At 35.5% G+C, this 21,674-nt stretch overlaps 1 protein-coding gene across 1 annotated transcript; it reads right to left on the bottom strand.

The window, feature by feature from the left end:
• Positions 1–277: 277 nt before the first annotated feature.
• On the bottom strand, positions 278–21,607 carry inpp5d (inositol polyphosphate-5-phosphatase D). The gene is made up of 27 exons (XM_051112282.1): positions 21,153–21,607; positions 20,400–20,463; positions 15,962–16,097; positions 15,606–15,771; positions 14,362–14,502; positions 14,159–14,249; positions 13,081–13,158; positions 12,906–12,983; positions 12,397–12,520; positions 12,004–12,110; positions 11,735–11,837; positions 9,846–10,042; positions 9,564–9,681; positions 9,354–9,450; positions 9,112–9,250; positions 7,404–7,512; positions 5,960–6,048; positions 5,769–5,850; positions 5,578–5,667; positions 5,351–5,461; positions 5,181–5,260; positions 5,010–5,097; positions 2,860–3,006; positions 2,666–2,729; positions 2,365–2,577; positions 1,017–1,453; positions 278–653 (listed from the first exon to the last, which is right to left on the bottom strand). Exons 1-27 carry the CDS (start codon positions 21,290–21,292, stop codon positions 604–606), a joined length of 3,339 nt encoding a protein of 1,112 aa, XP_050968239.1. The 5' UTR covers positions 21,293–21,607; the 3' UTR covers positions 278–603.
• Between the last annotated feature and the right edge of the window lie 67 nt (positions 21,608–21,674).

Genomic DNA, 21,674 nt, shown 5'->3' with positions numbered 1-21,674 from the left:
TTTGTGAGAAGTAACTAGTAACTATAACTAATTACTTTTTTAAAGGTACGTGCCCAACACTGCTGATTACCCCTGGTTAATTGTTAACTGGTTAAACTAGTCTTTGTTATTTACAGTATGAGCTCTACAATGCCAGGGGAAAAAATTGAAAAATGGAAGCATGAATAATTTTGAAAAGTGCTTCATTGGATTTCTAACAACAACTGTCAGTGGCTTATGGTAAAACTGACTGGTAAAGTGCATTTTTCTAGATCCAAAACAAAAAAAAAAAAAACAATGACTGTACAACACTTGGCTTTATTAGAAGATTATAACTTTTCACTCTGCCTTTTAATAAAAATATTTTAAGCAACGTAAAATGTTTAAACAGGCTGACACAAATGATTGTATGACTAAATGCAGTGACATTCAAACTGTGAAACATTCATCAATTTAAAATCAATATCCAAGTTCTTTGAATTGCTATTGTTTATACATTTATTCATTTTAGTACACAGATTAAGAAACGTATGTCTCATGCCCAGTACTACAGAGTCTCAAGTATCAGATATGAAGCTCACACCGACGCTGACAGCTCTCCTGCCATGGCACACCAAAAGGAAATCATTTTAAAGGCCGACCCATCTTCACAGATTGTGGCGTCTCATGATGCCCTAAGGACAGACATTGCAATTGAAAAAGAAGGGAAAGAAATTTTAATAAACGTTTAATATCAAGGCAAATTTATATAGCACTATATTTATAATACACATTGTTTTAAAGCAGCTTAGCAGAAAATCATAATGTTATGTTTATGTCTTCATCCTTTTAGTCGCCTTTTGCAGAGTACTGTAGTTAATGGGCCTACTATATACAGCAAAATACTGATTGTTGTTTGAATATTTAAATGTGATCATTTTTGAGCTTAACATTATAAACAATACAGCTTTTTTGAGTGGACAAATGAGTTTGAGACCCCAAATCTACTGTTTTCCACAAAGAAGGAATGTGGAGAATATACTGTTGTTATACCATACCATCTTTGGGTTGGCCTGTTCTGTTTTGTTGTCGAATTTTAGATGGAAGCTCAGCGCTGTCTCTGTAGTCTCTGGGCTTTGGTTGAAGCTCTTGTGGCTGACCAGGGCGGGATTTCATAGGCACCGGAGGTCTATTAGGCCCAATCATGCCCCCTTCAGAGCGAGAAGGCACCACTGGCTTCTTGGTGATGTTCTGGGGTTGTAGACCACTGCTTATGGTGTTTGTGGCTATTGCTGAGTGGGGTTTGGTTTCTGAACAAGTGAAAGAGCGGATGCGAGGGGTTGGAACAGGGGGTTGACGGTCCACATCAAGGTCTGTTTTGGGAAAGGCAAAGTGAGCATCGGGAGAAGGGAGATGGTCTTTATTTCCTCGTGATCCAGTCATTGAGCCGTAAAGGGGATTGTCAAACATCTCTGGAGGCTGCCCATCCTCAGGTCTAAACCAAAAATAACCACAGAAAATTGAATTTAGAAGATTAATCTAGAATCACTAACTGATGCAAACTGACATCTGTTCTTATAACAAGTAGCGTACACATTTTTTTAGTCATCAAAAATAATATTTTAATTGGTATCAGTAGCAGAGCAAATAAAATTGTATAAACATTAACTGAAATGTATCAAAAATACTAGAGATTCATTAGTTGTTTCTTATACCATAAACTGTTTTTTTTTTTTTTGTTAAATAAATATTCAAATTCTATACTATTTTGTACAAAGAAATTAAAAATAAAACACTTTATTTGGTTATAAATGTTACAAGGGAATTCATTTTTGGATTTGCCAAAGATTACAGTGTTATTAAACTAAGTGTTTTCAATTATTAATTTTAAGTGAGCGTTATTAACTTAATTTAATTATTAACTAATCAATGTTACATAATGGCAGAGATAATCTAAACGTAATTAAACTATTAATTTTAAGTAAATGTAACTTAATTTAATTATTAACTTTAATAAGTAAGTGTTACATAATTACAAAAATAATTTAAATGTTACATTTGTCTAAACATTTGTCAGATGACATAAAAGGTATATTGACGAGATAAAGGAGATATAAATATTTCTATATATCCACATTATTATTTTTCAACACAGAAGTCACTATACTGTAGATAAATAACTAAAAGAATATCAAAGTGATGTAAACAGTAAAACTATTTTGCGTTACAAACAGTGTTTACAATTGCGACAATACGTTAAAATAATACGATAAAAAAATACTAGTTTGCAATATCAAGCTGTTTTGTGCTAAAAATAACTGGAAGCAAATGACACCGGAGGCCTTGCACATTCAAGTTATAAATGTCTGCACCGGCTCATACAATAAAAATAAGGCGGATACTTACATAGGGTTTGATGTCTTTGTAGTTGGGCTGCATGTAGTATGGTCATAACTAGTCTTTTTTGGGGAGAGATTGCCATGGGTCATGTCCTTTGATGATGGCCCTGTTCTTGGGGACATAATGCTGCCGGGGCCCCGGTCCACCTGGTTATTGCTTTTGTAGCCTACACCCATATAACTGGGGTTACTAATATCAGTGGCGAGGACTGCAGAAAACCTGTCAAAGAGGGTCAAAATTATTTACTTTTACAAACATCAAATCTAAGCTTTGCGAAGAATGTCAAAGTGAAAAAATTTTTTTTTACATTTTGGTAATATCTCCTGATTTGCCTTTGCCAGCTCCTGGGTCATCACCAACTTTAATGAAATCTGAAATAAAGAAACATAATCTTGAAGAAAGCTGCTCTGGGAGAAGATTGTTATAGCACAATTCTGGACTGGCATCAGGGAAAAAAGCATTATATCACATTTCTAGTACAGAAACAAACTGTGCACTCACCATACAGCTTCTCTGTCTGTTTGCCGTCAGATTTAGGAAGTTGAATGCCACCTGTTAGCCGGCCTGTGTGCTCACCGTGATGTGTGAGTTTGATACAGAACTCAGTGTAAGAGCTTTCAGCAGAACGCAGAGCCACACAACCCTCACCTACAGACAGAGCACATCGTGATTGTTTACATGCATAGGAATATTCCAATACTAATCAGAACATTGCCATATTCCAATTATGCAAGAATCATGTACACACATGCTGTAATCAGATGAAACCAATATTCCAATTTTTTGAAATCCGAATAAAACAAAAAACATATGATTTATTGGGGAGGGTAGAACATTTGCTTTCAGTGCTATCCAGCTAAAGTTAGCATTTTCCCAGCTCTCCTATTGCACCTTTAAATGTAAATCAGTAAGCTCATTGGCTGCATATGCAACATGAACCAATCATCTTGTGCAAAGTAGTTTTACACTGTGAATACAATCAGTTTCTGTTTTTGACCCATCAGCCTGCGCCATCTAGAGTTTCATGACAGAACTTGGCATATTTTTTTTTTACATCAAAGCAGGTCATGGATAGAATACAAAACTGCAGTCATTATTACACACTAAAATTGTGCTGTTTTTCCTGGCATCCTTAAATTCTGTTGTTAAGACAATTTTAGCATGACGATCCAATTAGTCATATCTAAAAATAACATTACCTTGAAATGATAAGTAGCTATCAATTTCGCTACCTCATTGTTGCCAATACCTAAATTACAGAGGTAAAGGTAACAAGAAACAGCTTTGATTGAATATTATTTTAGATTTTATTTTTTAATATTATTTAATTATTTCTCTAGCTTTAGGTGCAAACAGCTGCTTGGAAAGTACAGTTAAAGACACTGCATACAAAACTATATATAATAATATGTGTACATACAGGGTATGCGTAATTACAATGTAAAGTACTATGACTCATGTGGGGCTGGCCCCTAATAGTCGACTAACCATTAGGCTTGGTCGACCAAAATTTTATTAGTCGCAAAAACATCCACACGAAGTGGCGAAATCTCGCAGTCCTTGACAGACAGATCGTTAACGGCTGGTCTATGTTGTAATATAGTACATCGGGCAGGACATCCAAACGCTCATCTATCATTCATCAACTTTACATGGCAGCTCAAACTAATGTTAACCTAAAAAAATGCGCACTATTTAAGTGTCTGTGCTAAGTGTAGAAACTGAATAGTAGGGCGCTTATTGCATTACAGATGGAGGCGCCGGTGCGGTCACTTGCCCTTAAAATACTCTGTCATTTTCAGTCATACAGAAAAAGTAATACACCTTTTGTATCTGTAAAGACTCTACGTTTATTTGCGTGCACTCAGAATAACAATGAAACGTTGTGCTTTTGTAAAATAATTAACGCAAACAGCACGCTTTTTTTCTGTCATCTTGCTCTCTGTGAACTTAGCGTGCCACTTCGAAACTGTATTCTTGTCTTATCACAGACATGAAAAATATATCTACACTACAGAGAGTGAAATGTCTACTTTTAAATGAACCAGTTCAAATAGAAAGCTCTCATATTATGTAATCCGTATGAAATATGCAAACAGGCGTATCACTACTGCAAAGATGACAAGTCAGTGTCGTTGACTTTATCTCTCAAGCTGAAAACAAATAAAACACTAGTTTATCAATTCATTTTTAAAACGTTAATGTAGTCTCCTTGCGGTTTTCCCTAACAAATTCATATTTATTATATTTGCCAGTGCACTGTGGCAAGCTTTGCGCTTAAGCACTTTAGCTCTGTAGGCAATTAAAGGCTCATTACTATGATGTATATGGTTTAGACTTGTATTATTTCTAAAGTAGGATAAAACTCTGTGAATGCTGTCGCAGCAGCCCCAGCATTCTAGTGAACGGTGTAATACATCAGCATCTCATTTTGTTCACTCCAGCTGATATAGCCTAGCGCTTGGAGACCAAGTGACTGGAGAATAAGTGAAGAAGTGAGCGATTTTGGACTAGCGCCACCCTCGACTATTTTAAACAGAAAACGAACAATAATCAGAAAATGATGTTCAATGTGGTCAATGAGCAATAATGAGAACTACTAGGTCAGGTTATATTATAGGCATAAGTTCACACATTTTAGGTAAACATACCATATGACTCATCACAATCTGTAGATTTAATGCAGATGAGGATGTGCTGATCAAGAAGGTATTCAGGGTCTGCAATGATGGGCGTGAGCTGCAAAGCAATTTTACAAAGATAATGTAAACATTGCTAATAAGCTTTAAATATACAATGTTTTATCATATAAGATTTTTTACCTCAACTTGTCCGTTAAATCGTACTTTTATCGAGCCCTCTGTGTTCTCTTGGTTTTCTCCTTCAGGACTCTTTACAAATTCTAGAAAATGAATTGCAAGTCTTTTTTTAGTAGCAATTTGTGATAATTTGTGATATAATAAGTGAAAGTATAATCGTTATAGCTCCTCACTCTCCAAGCAGCTTGAGTGATACTCAATGAAGAACTTGGTCTTTGATTTAGTCAAAAGAACAGCCACGCAGTTCATGATTTTTATAGCACCCTGAGCGTCCTTTGAGAGATCTGTACAGAGCAAAAATAAGTTAATAAGTGAAACAACACAATGCACAAGACAGCTGACAGGATGCAACAGTTTTATATCTAAAGGGAGGATTGCTATCATAGTGTCACAGTCATACCATTTTTTGAGACAAACTGTGAAGTCACACCAACGTCAAATGTGGCAAACACAGGGGAATGGTCACTTGTCATGATGTCATTGGTGCACCCTAAAATGTCAAAGAATAAAGTTGGTTAAAGTAAGGACGTTTTAACTGCACTGGTCTGTTACTAGAACTTGGAACTCGCATTGTATATTACATGTACTAACCATACGAGTTACAAACAACATGCGCCATAGGGTAGGATTTGCGAAGTACGCGATCACACCATGAAGGCAAGTTGTATTTTGTCTGTGAGATCAAATATTTATGTAAAGAGAATTGGCATTATTAAATGAGAAAAATACAAATACTACTCCATGAGAAAGGTTGTTGAAATGTATTGGCTTTCACAATGTACCCCCGTGGCTTTGGCTTTAGTGTAGGCATATTTCTCCCGTGTGTCTCTCTCGAAACGATAAGTAGGGGCAAATGTGATCTCCTCCTCCACTGTAAAATAAAACATATTAAACAAGGATTTAAAATGCTGGAATAAAAACATGAAGAATGGAAAATGGGGGAAGTCAAAAATAAAAACGAAGATGCTGAAAGATGCTAAAAGAGGAGAAGGTGCTGCTCAATAAATAGAAAAACATCTGTGGTCCGTGGTTTTCCCGTGGAGTTAAGCTTCTTAACACTGCTGCCGTGGGTTGCATTTTATGTGCACGGGTTAAAGCAACATTAATGACGTGATATTTAGCCACTGGAATGTGAATTTTACCAGGGGAACCCCACTGAAAAAAAAATGTGTATTTTACCCCCAGAACACGTAGCAATTGGGGTGGGAGGTTTTGTTCTGAAAACCTGGCAACACTGTGCATAAAGTGGCACAAGATGATCACTTTAGATTTAGGGCACCCAAGCAATCTGAAACTAAGCAAGCTTCTACACCAAATGTGGCATAATATGCCTTTGTGGCATATATACCATATATACCACCCATGTTTATAAAATTAAAAGAAATGAATACTTTTATTAATACATTAAATGCATCAAAAGATACAGTAAACTAATTTTTAATGTTACAAAAGATTTCATTTGAACTTTCTATTCATAAAATAATCCTAAGAAAAACGATGGTTTCCAAAGGCAGCACAATTGTTTTCTAAATTTATGATAATAAATATTTCTTGCACTGAATCAGCATATTAGAATGATTTCTGAAGGATGATATGAAACTGAAACCTGGAGTAATGGCTGCTGAAAATTCAGTTTTGCCATCACAGGAAAAAAAATGTTATTTAATTTATAATATTTCTCAATATTACTGTTTATACTGTATTTTTGATTAAATAAATGCAGTCCTTATATGCATAAAGAGACTTCTTTCAAAACATTTTTACTGACCCAAAACTAGTGTATGTTTCTTCTGAATTTGGTTTATAGTACCTAGTAGTTTGATCTTAGGTAGTGTGGTTAATGAAAATACAAACTATCATAAACAAATAAAATAAAATCCTCAGATCCTGGTTTGGATTAAAGTAAGTAGTAAAACTCCAGTTAACAGCTAATTCTGAAATGATGTTTGTTTGATACTGAAATACCTAAAATACTCTCCCATTTCATCCCATCTTTGTAGAGAGGAAGGTGGAAGTAAACATTGTGGCCTTGTGGCAATTTCAACATTGCTTTGTTTGTCTGAGCGGCCCAGACGTATAGCAACATTGGCTCAACTACAAGTGTGAATTTTGGCTAGGGCTACCAGGGATGGACTCTAAGTAACTTTGTATTTGAGTAATCAAAATATGTCAAAATTGATATTGTAGATTAAAATTAACAGGTGCATTATGCATAACTACTCTCACCGTAGTCTAAGAAGACTTTCTCTTCTTCCCTCTCCATGTTCAGCTGATCTCTGACCAAGAGTTCCTGATACTGCTGCTGTTTGATCTTCATCACAATGTTCTCAGCTTCCTGCAAAAAGCAAACAGCTATGCAAAAATTTGGTCTTTTCCTGTCAGTTGATGTCAGGAGCTGCTGTACGTGACAGCTCTGGTCTTAATAGAGGAACTGCCTGCTCTGAATACAACTACGCTTTCTAAACCACAAAGGCAGTTTATGCCTCAAAGTATCATAATGTGGGTAACTGATGCATAAGGTTTAAAAACATCGTACTAAAACTGGATTTGCAAGCTGTAGCAGGGATTTGTCTTATTTTTGTCAGACTATGTTCTTTTCTTTATTCTAAAGCATTATGCTAATGCACTTGTGCATATGATTTAGAATGAATTAAAGTGGAAGTTAAAAAATATATAAAAAAATATCTCCACTAGATGATTTTAAATAGTCCAGTGGTGTGACAGACAAATTAGCTAAAGTAAAAGTATTCCATTGCACTACCAGTTAAAAGTTTTTGAACAGTAAGATTTTTAATGTCTTTTAAAGAAGTCTCTTCTGCTCACCAAGCCTACATTTATTTGATCTAAAGTAAAGCAAAAACAGTAATATTGTGAAATATTTCTACTATTTAATTTCTTAAAAATATATTTAAAAATGTAATTTATGTCTGTGATTTCAAAGCAGAATTTTTTAGCAATATTACTCCAGTTCCTTCAGAATGCTTTCTAATATTTAAATTTGCTGCTCAAAAATAATTTATTATTATTATTATTATTACGTTTTCAAGTTTCTTTGATGAATAGAACATTCAGAAAAACTGAAATAGAAATGTTTTGTAACATTATAAATGTCTGTAGCATCACTTTTGATCAATTTAAAGCATCCTTGTTAAATAAAAGTATTATTTTTAAAATTTTAATTGTATCATTTTAACCTATATATATATATATATATCTTTTTTGAATGGTATAGTGTATAAATAAATGCTGATCTTTGGATATTTCTATTAATCAAAGAATCCTGAAAAAAGTTTCTTGAAGTGCAAATCAGCATATTAGAACGATTTCTGAAGGACCATGTGACACTGAAGACTGGAGTAATGATGCTGAACATTTAGCTTTTTGATCACAAGAATAAACTACATTTTAAAATATATTCAAACAGAAAACAGTTATTTTAAATAGTAAAAATATTTCAAACTTTTACTGTTTTTGCTGTACTTTGGATCAAATATAAATGAGTTCTTTAAAAAACATTAAATGTCTCACAGTTCAAAAACTTTTGACTGGTAGTGTAGTCTATCAATTCATTTGAGTTTATAACATAAGTATACATAATAATTATAAAAGAACTGGTAAACAACTTCATGTCAAGCCACTTATTTTATAGCATGAATTACTGTTGTGATATAAGTAGTAAAATTAGCTCTGCAGTGGCTTATTATGAGTATCTGACACAAAACAGAAAAGTGATTTCTTTTATGAAAAGATCATTTGTCTCATGTTTGCATTTGACAGGCATTAAATAAGTTTTTCTCTATTTGATATATTTAAAAAGAAAAAAAACATGCAAAATTTTTAAAACATGCAACATGCATGAGTTTATTTACAGGAAAAAACATGCAAAATATTTACAACATTTCTACATGTTTGATGCACATTCATTTGAACCTACCTGCGATGGTAAGTCAACCCTATAATTCAGATCCCCCAGCCAGAAGAGGTGTGTGAAGCGATGTGTGATATCAAAAGGATTGAGTTTCTTATCTCCCAGATTCAGAAAACGCAGAATGCTAACATAGTTCTGGTTTCGTCTAGAAAAGGTACAGTAAGAAGATAATAATTGCTTATTATTCTTGTGTATTATATGTCAGTGCATCATTTTTCACACTAACAGGTTTTTGGGTTGTGGCTTACCTCAGTTTCTTTTCACTTCCTGAGGTCAGGTGACTGTTGACAAACCCAAAGGAGGTTCTATTAAACATAAAAGACACCCCCACTGCTCCTTTATTCCCTATAAACACATACATACACACACACTCAGCTTTTTATGTACAACGAAGATTGCTACCTTACTAGCTTTACAATTTCTAATGATTTTTAAATGGAAAAAAGCTTTAAACAAACCCAGAGCATTAGCTATGCCAGTCTTAACACTGTCACAGAAGACGTGAGAGAAGCGGTTCTCGTGTTCCGGCTTGGCTAGAACCACAATCCTTATACTCCACAGTGTCTGAGTGGCTATCTGTTAAAAACAGCATTTAGCTTATATGCTACGTCATGCAACACATTTATACATATGGTCAAGTTTTATAACATACTGTAGATATTCATAGTAAAATGATTTAAAGTAATACGTAAACAACACAAGGCACCTGAAGCCTTCCTGTTGGGTTTTGTGTCACTTACCTGTTTGAAGCTAATGTTGGTTATGTCTCTAAGGGCTCCCCTAACTGTTTCTATCCACTCCTTCTCTCCCAGTGGGTCTTCCTGTGTCCCAATCACATAGATATCATGTGGGATTTGATTGGCTGTGTCATCGTGGGTTTTTCCCTGACCCCTCGACTGGAACCAGGAAGTGATGTTCTGTGGTGGATTCGCATTTCCTGAATGGACAGTTCACTTCACTTAAGTTTACAGTTCACTTCATCTCTAGTTGCTGTAAACTTCATATTTTGTACCATACAAATGTCAGGACTTGAAAATAAGAGGAAGAAGCATAGTATAAAATGCCTACTCTTTATTAGTAGTGTGTTTCAAATCTTAATTATTAATGAAATAAAAACCCACTTAAGTGTACTTAAAAGAGTACACTTTCATTACTGTTTTGTAACTTATTTACACTTTTTAAAAGTCTACTTTGTAAAAACATCAAATTAAAGGTCAATTTTGAATCATAATAACATTCTTTCGTCATGCGTTTAAAGGGAACCCCAGGTATTTGAGACTTGTACGGCTTAATATAATGTAAATGAGATGTGTCTTACTGAAATATGTAGTAGAAATCCCATGAAAGATTTACGTTACTTAAAAAATCCACATTGTTTTATACATATTTTGGACTATGGGGGGGGGCACCATTATTTTGATTACGTGAAATGGTTACACTACTGACGCTACCTGTTGATTTTTTTACTCAGAAAACACAACTCAGAAAATAAAATACTGATACGATGACCACAGCTACTGAAAGAGCTTACAGGTGGCGATGAATATAAAGCTACACCAAATGCCGTACCATCGATTTCCCCCCACAAGGAGTCTAAACGCCCCTGGATACTGAGTGAAATTCACACTGAGAAACTCCTTCAGAGTCTGCGACGTCATGACAAGCGGCGACATGTTTACATCCTGCCAGGATGGCATCTAGCGTTTCTTGTTTCTGCTGTTTGCAAGCTCTTTCAATAGCTGTGCTCTACTAAAAGCCTTAAAGACATCAAGGCTAAAATGGAGAAAACAAAGATGCAGGTCTTTGGAAAGTTTTATTTATCCACAGGCATCTTCCCATTCTTTTCTCCTCTTCTTATCACTAGGAAAGCAGTGAAGACTTACACTGGATCTCTTCTTGCCCTTCGACTGAAAATTACAACCAAAAGCCGTACAATATGGCATCGTATCGCTATTTTATTTTCCAAATTGTGTATTCAGAGTTGTGTTGTGGTAAAGATAGCAAAAGGTACCGCCAGTAACTCATTGAGTGCAACCATTTCACAACATCAAATAATGGTGCCCACCCATAGTCAAAAATATGACAAAATGTGATATAAAACAATGTGGAATGAATATTTCATGTCTTTTCTACAACGTATTTCACTATGTTTTAATACCCGGGGTTCCCTTTAAAGAAGTACACGTAATTAAAATGTTGACAAACACACTTAAGTCCATTTAAAGTGTTATTTAATATTACATTTATAGTTTCTATATTTGAAATGTATTAACCTGCAACTGTGTAATTACAAATATTTAAATATATGATATATATTTCAGTACATTTAATAGTACACCAACTATATTTCAAAAACAACAGAAGTAATTCGATATAAATTTCATTTTGTTTATTTGTTAAAAAAACAACATTTTATTATTATTTAATTATTTTTTAAAAATGTGCTAAAGTTTTCTTCCTTTTACAGAGATAGGCTAGTGAGATTTAAAAAAAGCGTTACAGCACTTTGGTCAAAAAATGCTGTGCTTCAGCTCCAAAAATAGTCTGAATTCAGTGTAACTTGAGAAGCTTTTTGGACTTACTAAATTTTAAAGGTAGGGTAAATGTTTATAAGCTAAATGTATATTACCCATGTTCCAGGTGCCAACAAAGATGGTGATCATATCCGGCTCAGGTTTTCCCGAGTGCTTGTTCTTCATCTGCTGTAGAAGCTGGCAGAAGCCTTCTCTTTTCTAAAAATGTGTTTGGAGATATATAGTTACACACAAGGACACTTTCAAAATACATGGAAAACAGTATGTTATGGTTCATAGTATTCATTTTCGTGTCTGCCTTCCACGTGAAAACTTTTCAATGCTACTTTAACATTATTATATAACTTAGAAATAGGATTTTTACCTTTGTGTCATCAAAGACAAAGTCTTTGCGTTGAGTTTTTTCCTTCTCTGTCTCAACCACCAGTACTAGTCTGTTGTGCATCTTCTGTGACTTCACCAACTGCAAGACTGAAAATGAAAAATTATTTATTAATTTCACACATTTTGGTTACACAACTCAAGGATACTACATTCTGATTGGTCCATCACAACATTCTGTTTGCGATTTCTTTCGTCTCATATAAAACAGTAAGTTAAAGTAAGCAGGATAGTCAAATATTCGCACTTTGTGTCTCCGTTCTTTCCTTCAAAGTTAATTTCATGATAAAGGCCTGCTGACCCATCAATACTGAAACATTTTCATTAAATTCAGTTGTGTGTGATTATATTATAGTGAGGAAATGTTTCTGCATACTTTTATTGTGCACAAAATATTTATCCTCAGGTCCATCTTTGGACTTCTTGAAGTAAACCTTCCCTCCTTCCACATCTACTTTGAGGTACATTTTGTTTGAAATACCAAGGGAGTCACTTTTTACCTGTCAGCACAGAAAAGGACAATGAAACACATCAGTAAAATGAAGTGCAGCATTTCTGTCATACCTAAAATAGTGTTACAAAGGTGACTGTGTGCGGAGGCAACCAAACCCAAGCGTCATCGCTTATCTAGTACATAGGCAAACTAGACTCTTTCTAATTTGCATGTGGTTTTGGAGAGCAAAGCAGCAGCAGTGAAAACGTCCATGCTTTCATTTTTATGACATCATTACGAGCAGCAGGAAGGAGGTAACGGGTTATGACTTTCACTTCGAATATGTACAGTGATCAAACAATACACCTAAATATATATCTACTAAATATATATCTACTAAGCAAGGGTAAATCCTTTATATTTAATATATATTGTTTAATTGACTTTCTTACTTCAAATGTCACAGGAGGAATAAGTGACCTTCTGTGCCCTCCATCATATCCAACAGATTCAAACACAGCATTCTTGGTCTGTAAATAAAAAGTGATGTTAGTCCACAATAAAGTTTACAATTCTCAATATATATGGTCATGTTTGCTGTGATCCATAAACAAAGAACAGCGATACCTTGTCTTCTATTGAATATATAAGCTTAGTCAGTTGCTCCAGTTTGAAAGCCACAGACTGATTTGCATCTCCTGAAAGCTGAAAGTAAAACCAACAGATATATTTTTAAAAATTGTTCTTATATAAATAAATACATACATAAACAAATCACTTTTACATATTTGATTGTCTTCCCTCATTGCGTTATTTCTTTACTTGTCTGTAGGGGAAATGACAGTGTTGTAATACTTTTTTTGGGGTCTAACGTCTGTAACTTAGTGGTTTATATTGCGCAATGTGTCTCAAAATTGGACGTAATATTCAAATATTCATCATCTACAAACAAACCTTATTTTGTAATCTACTTTTAACCTCGAAATCATATAAATCAGTAAAATGTCAATTGAGCATTTGCAAAAACTCGCCCTCCTTCATTGCTGTCCGATAATGCCACTCTCACATTACAGGTTCTCACGCAGTGAAAAATATATTGCGGCGCAAAGAGTAAACTGACAACACGCCGACAGACAAGACAGAGCAGGTTACTTCTGGTATGAAACAAGGTCTCAGCTTTAAAATGTTGTCATTTTATATAAAATACAAACAATAAATACCATTTTGTGGCTCTTTAATTAGATCTATGACACATGAACTGATCGGCTTTTCCTCTTTACTTAAAGCACTGAAATAAAAAACTAATTAACATCAGGACGTATTTTATTTCAACCACGGAAAGACGTTAATACACATAATGTTTCAAGTTTAAGTCCACCAAAGTTAATCTACTCTCCTGTCTGATTTGTGTATCAGACAGAATGGCAGATTCAGCATTATGACTGGTCAGATCGCCTGTCAGTCAAGCTGTTCGCGAAGGGTCAATTACAAACAGTATTGTTGTTACAAGCTATCCCACTACCAGAGTGAGTTTTGACACAAAAGAAAACAAAAAAGTTGTGCATGAAATCACACATGCACTTCTTACCTCCAATTAATTTTTTTTGTCCTGTAAATTCTTTATATTCTTACACAGAGACTTACAGCATCTACTGTCATTTGAAATCAAAAACAATCCTTCTTGGTTTGCTTCATTTCCACTCACCTGACTCCTTAGTCTCCCCCCTCCAGGAGACATAGGTTGATCCAAAACTTTCTGCAGTGCCTCAAGACTCGGAAGTGTGCGTGCAATTTCACTATATAAAAAACAGGAATGTCAATAAAAGTCGATTAAATGCACAATGGATAAAATTCATGAGGGCATGCAAGTGTTTTAAGATTCACACATATTTTTCAGACTATTTATACCTGTTTAAGTTTTTGCAGATACTCTGTGTGAGCTTTTTAAAGTGGGGAAGAGTCGGGTTGCCATTTTGCACTTGTTCCGCATCTAGGCAAATAGATGAGCGGAAATACTCCTGGATGAACTTCTGATGGTCCTCTGGTAGACTGGATATCAAACAGCAGAATCATTAGCACCCTAGAACAATGCTACTCACTAATAAATCATAATGTGCAGTTTTATGCGAAAGTTTGGGACCCCCTTGCAGAATCTGTGAAAATGTGAATAATTTTATCAAAATAAGACAGATCATACAAAATGCATGTTTTTTTTTTTTTATTTAGTACTAATATTGATATTTTACTTAAGAATGTTTACATATAGTCCACAAGACCAAAAAATAGCTGAGCTCATTAAAATAACCCCTTTCAAAAGTTTGGGAACCCTTGGATCTTAATACCGTGTGTGGTTACATGGATGATCCATGACTGTTTTTTTGTTTTGCGATGGTTGTTTATGAGTTCCTTGTTTGTTCTGAACAGTTAAACTGAGGACTGTTCTTCGAAAAAATCCTCCAGGTTCGGTCGATTTTTCAGTTTTACAGCATCTTTTGCATATTTGAACACTTCCAGCAGTGTGTGTTTGATTTTGAGATCCATCTTTTCACACTGAGGACAACTGAGGACTCAAACACAACTATTAAAAAGGTTCAAACATTCACTGATGCTCCAGAGAGAAACACGATGCATTAAGAGCCAGGGGTGAAAACTTTTTGAATTTGAAGATCAAGGAAAATTGTACTTAATTTGTCTTCTGGGAAACATGCAAGTATCTTCCGTTGCTTCCAAAGGACATTACTATTTGGGAAAAATGATGTTTCAACAAAATAAGAAAGATTTGGACATCTTCATCCTGTTCAAAAGTTTTCACCCCCCAGCTTTTAATGCATCGTGTTTCCTTCTGGAGCATCAGTGAATGTTTGAACCTTTTTAATAGTTGTGTTTGAGTCCCTCAGTTGTCCTCAGTGTGAAAAGATGGATCTCAAAACCATACAGCCACTGCTGGAAAGGGTTCGAATATGCAAAAGATGCTGGAAAAACTAAACAATCTGTACTAAATAAAAAATTAACATGCATTTTGTATGATCTTTCTTATTTTGTTAAAATTACTCACATTTTCACAGATTCTGCAAGGGATTCCCAAACTTTTGCATAAAGCTGTATTTAACCAGAAATTGTACTGAAAGTAAGATAGATAAATCTCATTGTACTTTGTGATATCGATTTGCTGCAAACGCTGGATATAGGTGTCTGTGATGCAGGGACGGGCAAGTTCCATTCCCCTATCGGTTCCTCTGGACGAGTCACTATGGCTGTCTTTAGATTCATTACTTGCGATATTCCTGGGTGGCAACTGAGGCGGCAAACTTAGTGGCTCTGTGGAAACGGAGATTTGACCAAATAGTGTCACTGAATGAATCCATTTAAATTCAAAGCTTGCATTTACTGAAATAGTACCCAAACGTACAATGGGGTTAAAAAAAAATATGATAAAGCTTCTTACTCAAATTGTTTTGCTGATAATATTGTCTGTAATAGTATGTAAACCTTATTGTGATTCACTCACCTGGTTCCTCCTCCGGCTCCTCCTCTTTCTGCACAGCATACTGAAGGTGTGTGACCAGACCCATGTTCTCCTTATAATACGCCTCCACCAGGTCAGGTAGCACTGAGAAGAACCGAATAGGCACACCTTCTGATGCCTGCAACAAGATGAACAAGATCTGCTATTCTGAAGACTGTACAAGATGTACAAGATTTATGGACTTTTAAGATATCCAAAACCCTTATTTGCTTAAACAAGCACAAAACTCCCAGTAATACTTCCAGTGGCTCTCTTAGCTGCTCTTCCTTTGTTAAAAACATGCAGCGGTACGTAGCTTTTCTTCATTTTACATGGTTTCTATTCAGTTGGTGCCAAGTAGGTTTTATAAGCCACTGTTTTCAAAGGACTTTGGAGTATAAGCTCTTAGTCACCTGATTTGGCTTAAAGTAGGCCTTGATGCTCAGCAAATAACCCAGTTATATGCAAAGTAACACCAAATACCAAAAACAATAATCTAATGACTGGTATTCGATGTGGAAAGCTACACAGTATCAAAATTCAGCACATACTTTGTCTTCTGGCATCCCTAACTGTAATATGAAAGTTTGAACTTTTCATACATTTGGTGAGGAAGAAATGTTAGGGAAAATGGCAGTGTTTTTAGCATTGTGCGCAAACTACTTTAAACATGTCATCCATCTTAGCATGGCCAATCACAAGATGTCCGACTGACAACAGTCGACAAGCGATCTTAGCATTAAAACCTCCCACGCTCTCATACTACAGTATAAAGGTCAGCAGAAATAGTGTATTAAAATTGAATTTATCAAATTTAATTCAACAATATGACACTTTTTTGAAACTTTCCATTCAAGGCGGGGTGCAAGAGGAACCCTGTGGCTTGCTTAACACCCACGCTGATGGATAATTTAAAACTGAGGCTGTGCTGCAACACAGGCTTGAAAGAGGAAGAACTGTGGTAGAAAGACATTGAAGGGCATTGTACAACTCTACAGTTTTCGGTTTAGCCCCGTCCCTTGAGTGCAGGTTACTTCGAAATGTAACGCTGAGAGAGAACAATGCAAATTATAGTCAAAGGTCACCCATTTTGCATTTGTCACGAGTATAACAGCTCGAATAAAACCACCAATTGATTTTGCAGCTGCACTGTCACCAATGCTTGCTTTAATGCAGTGGACATAATAGATACTAGGCTGATAGACAAGACGCCTACACAACGGTCTCGGGGAGTCTTCGGCAGCTGAAGAGTCAACTGTCACAAGGTCACGCATTCATTACCAAGCACATGATAGTAAATGGTTTGTAGGATGCCAGATGTTCTATGCAGCTAATTATAAAGATGGACAGTGTTTTGTCAAGTGACCAGCAGACTATGTGCACAAGACATAATTAGCAGAGGATTGATTATATTTACCTTGACTTTTTTGTCTCTTTGTGGTTTTATTGTATTATTTTTTTCACTTGACCACCATTTTAGTGCAACCAGGAAATAGATGGTGTTGCAGACAGTATAGAAAAATTAAAATATGCCAATAATAGTGTGACCAAATAAATAAAAATACTAAACACTTAAGTCAAATAAAAAAAAAGGTTTAAATTTCATTGTGATATGTAACATTTCTGAAAATAAAAAGTGTCATTAATTGGACTGAAACACAGCACGAACATACTTTTCTTAAGCAAAACATTTCATACAAGAAGCTTCCAAATTACTAACATATTTAATAATAATAATTAAAACAATGTTTTTTTTTTTCAAATTGGAGACAAAAGTGAGCATTTTCTATTTGTCAAATTTTAGTAGAGCATAGAGGTGATAAACCACACCTGTGGTTTACTTGTAAAATTGAGCAGAAAAATGGAAGTGACGTTAGATTTAAGAAAATCTCTAGATGTTTTCAAATGCTGCTTGGCTTGATATTTTGTACCTAATGAAGAAAATTGCATAATTCGAACTGTAATCTCCCTAGTGAAAAATAAATATACTTATTTATGTGATTAATAAAAATACCCTGCAACCATACTTTTAGTATAAGAAGCTGGTATACGTAAAGTCTGCTAAATTGGAACAATTAATTTTGCACTTGATGTTCTTTAATCGTGCGGAAGTAGTGGTGAACTAAAGACACACTAAAGTATATTTGATTGTGGCAAAGTGGAACTACTGTGTGTATTTAGGTACACTTTAAAGGAACACTCCACTTTTTTTGAAAATAGGCTCATTTTCCAACTCCCCTAGAGTTAAATAGTTGAGTTTTACTGTTTTTGAATCCATTCAGACGCTGCGTAATATCATTGCGCCTGCTGCACCCATGGTACGGCAGCAAAGTTCCTTGATTATTACGCCGGAATGAGAGTATAATTCCTAGCCGTATTGCTCTAGAAAATCGCAACTTTTTATTTTCAGTCAGTCTTAGTACAAAATGTGACTACAGAAGTGTCAAGTTTTAAATAGGAAAAATATCAAAACTCTTTGGTTATTTTTGAGCGAGATGCTAACGGTCTAATCAGATTCAATGATCTATGCTAAACTATGATAAAAGTGGTACAGCCAGACCCGGAGATTGGCTGAATGGATTTGAAAACATTAAAACTCAACTGTTTTAACTTTAAAGTTGGAAAATGAGCCTATTTCCAAAAAAAGTGGAGTGTTCCTTTAAAGGAATCCCTGGTTATGAAGACATGTCTGGCTTATTGTAACATAAATGATGTCTCTTACTGAAATATGTAGTGGAAAACTCATAAAAGATTTACGTTACTTTAAAAAATCCACATTGTTTTAGACATATTTTGGACTATGGGGCGCACCATTATTTAGATGATGTAAAATGGTTGCACTCGGTGAGCTACTGGCACTAAATTTAGCTATTTTTACCCTTTTTGCTATTTTTATTCATTATTCATTTTATTTTCCAAGTTGTGTTGGGATAAAAATAGCAACAAATAGCGCCAGTAGCTCACCGAGTGCAACCATTTGACGTCATCAGAAATAATGGCGCCCCCATAATCTAAAATATGCATAAAACAAGACGAGTTTTTTAAAATAACATAAATCTATAATGGGTTTTCTATTAGAAATTTCCATAAAAGACATCATTTACATTATATTAACCCATACAAATCTTAAAGGGGTCATCGGATGCCCATTTTCCACAAGTTGATATGATTCTTTAGGGTCTTAATGAAAAGTCTAAAATATATATTGGTTAAAAATTCTCAATAGTAGTGTAAAACAACACCCTTTTTACCTTCTTAAAATGAGCTCTGCAAAAATCATCTCATTCTAAGGGGTTGTTCCTTTAAATGCAAATGAGCTCTGCTTGCCCTGCCCCTCTCTTCTCTCTGTGAAGTGACTAGCCTGTTTACTTTAGCCGCATTTAGCTGCGTTTAGCCATGTTTAGCCGCTAAACTTCACAACTACCACGTTATAAGGAAAGGCGATCGCAAAGATTCATAAAAAAATCTTATACGTAAGTGAAGCTGGATCACGAATGATTTGCACGAACATAGATGGATATATGTAGATCGGGAGCCGCATTCCCTTCACAAACAAACATAATCCACTGCATCTTCAGCAGCTCAGATGTCGGGTGTAAATGACGACGACTATGTTCATTAGTACATCCAGCAACACAACACCTCAATCGCTCAATCTAACTTACATCCCTGCTCTGGCATCGAAACCAAGGAGGTTACTGGACTGTGACAGCTGATCTGAGGTAAGACGCTCATGTCAATCAACTATCGTGGGAGCGGCCTGTGTCTGTGTGACGGCACACCGACAGACATCTGAGAATGGCTCGATTTGAAAAAGGGGATATTATTTTTACAGATTAATTAAAAACCACTGCATGGATTTTTATCATTATAGGGTAGATTTGTACATACACTGCCAACACACATTAATGTTCGAACAACATGAAAAAGTGAACTTTGCATCCGATGACCCCTTTAATACCAGGGGTTTCCTTAACTCACAGTTCTCATCAATAGTGACATTAAAACACATTTTAGGCTTAATATTAAAAAATGTGCTCTGTGTACAAGTATTACTCCAAATAAAGTTTAATTATAATTTTTATACCAGCAAGTTGAGTGATATGTCAGTAAATACGTTAATAGATTTGAAATATACCTAGTATTTTTTAAAGATATTACTTTTTTACTAGGGTTACACTTCCAAAAGTGTCCAAATACATTTCAGTGCCACCACAGAAGCTTTGGATTCACTAAGACAACTAAACACACCATTATGACAACTTTCGAATACTTGACGTCACAAGCAGAAGTGCCTCGGTGGACGTCTCAAAATAGACCTTCAGTAAACGCAACACCTGTCTGCGCAAGTGTGAAAGCAGAGTAATTGCAGGAAACTTCAAGCCAATGAAACACCAGAGGTCAGTAACTTCAACCAGGTACAAAATAGAGAATTTCTTACCTGGACTGAGAGTTTTTTGTCCTCATTTGGTAATATTCTGTAGGTATACACACAGTTTTGGAACCTGCAAATGAATGAGCAGGTCAGAACATTAATTTGCATAACTGCAACAGAAATAACGCAAGAATAACATGCCACTTATATATCAAAGCTTAAACATAAACAATGAAACGGCCCATTTTGCAAACAGCAGCAATTATGGGAAACCCCTTACCTACTTCCTTCAGTCTCAGTCAACACTGTTTGTTAATATTTCACTGTACGAGGAATCACACTGGACATAAACACAAACTTTTTTTCCACTGCATGATTTAAAAAAAAAAAAAAAAAAAAAAAACATTTGCAAAACATTTTACCCAAACCTTGCGTACAAGGAATCTAGTTTGCAAACTGTTTTGTATATTGATACCAGTGACGGTAATACAGTTTGTATTGAATAACATTTCACCTGGTGACTGATTCGAGAATATGCACCAACAGTAGGAAGAAGGAAGCCATTTCTAAAATATGCGATTTCAAAAACTGTGATGTTTTTGTATATATGATCCCAAATAAGTTTGCACGGCCAGTGCCGCAAAGCCGAGCATGTTTTATATGATGTATTTATGACTGACTCAATTGTCATCTCATGCAAATCATCCAAAACACTGCAAATTTAAACTGCATACCTACTCAAACACACTTAAAGAGCAGAAACTTTAATTTCCAATAATAGTGACAGCATATGCACCTTTTAACCAGAGCAATACTCACAGAACACAGAGGGCATAAGCTCCCTGTATGGATTCGCTGTCCCGCAGGAGGAAGCTCCCATCCTTGCCTGCTTTGGAGAGGAGGTCCTCTGCAGTAGACCGAGTGATATTGCCATGGTACCATGGCTGGTGAGAAAACATCCTTTCCAAAGACTCTTCTCTTCCTCAGTCTGAAGACACCCAGGTTATTTTGTCCCCCGGCAAGTTTTCAAGAGCAGATCAACATGAGGCCACCTTCAGAGTCTCACGATTTGTTTCATGGCGTTGTTAGAACTGATAGCCGTTCCTGCTCTGTCTGGCTCTAGGCTCGCTGTTTCTCTCTCTTCCTGTTAGAGGGGCGAAAGCTGCAAAAAGGAAGCTGCCACAAACACAAGGGTGAACTTCCTCATTCTGTGCACACAGAGTTTAAAAACTCAGAGAGTGAGCAAGCGAGGAGGCCGAACGGCAGGCTTGTTCACACGGCTCCAACACCTTTTTTTTCACCACAAAAGAGAAAATGAAAAAAGGTGTATGTGGTATTGTA

Source organism: Labeo rohita, chromosome 6, assembly GCF_022985175.1.
Source record: "Labeo rohita strain BAU-BD-2019 chromosome 6, IGBB_LRoh.1.0, whole genome shotgun sequence".
In the NCBI taxonomy this organism is placed as follows: domain Eukaryota; kingdom Metazoa; phylum Chordata; class Actinopteri; order Cypriniformes; family Cyprinidae; genus Labeo; species Labeo rohita.
This window is presented reverse-complemented; position numbering and strand designations above follow the sequence as displayed.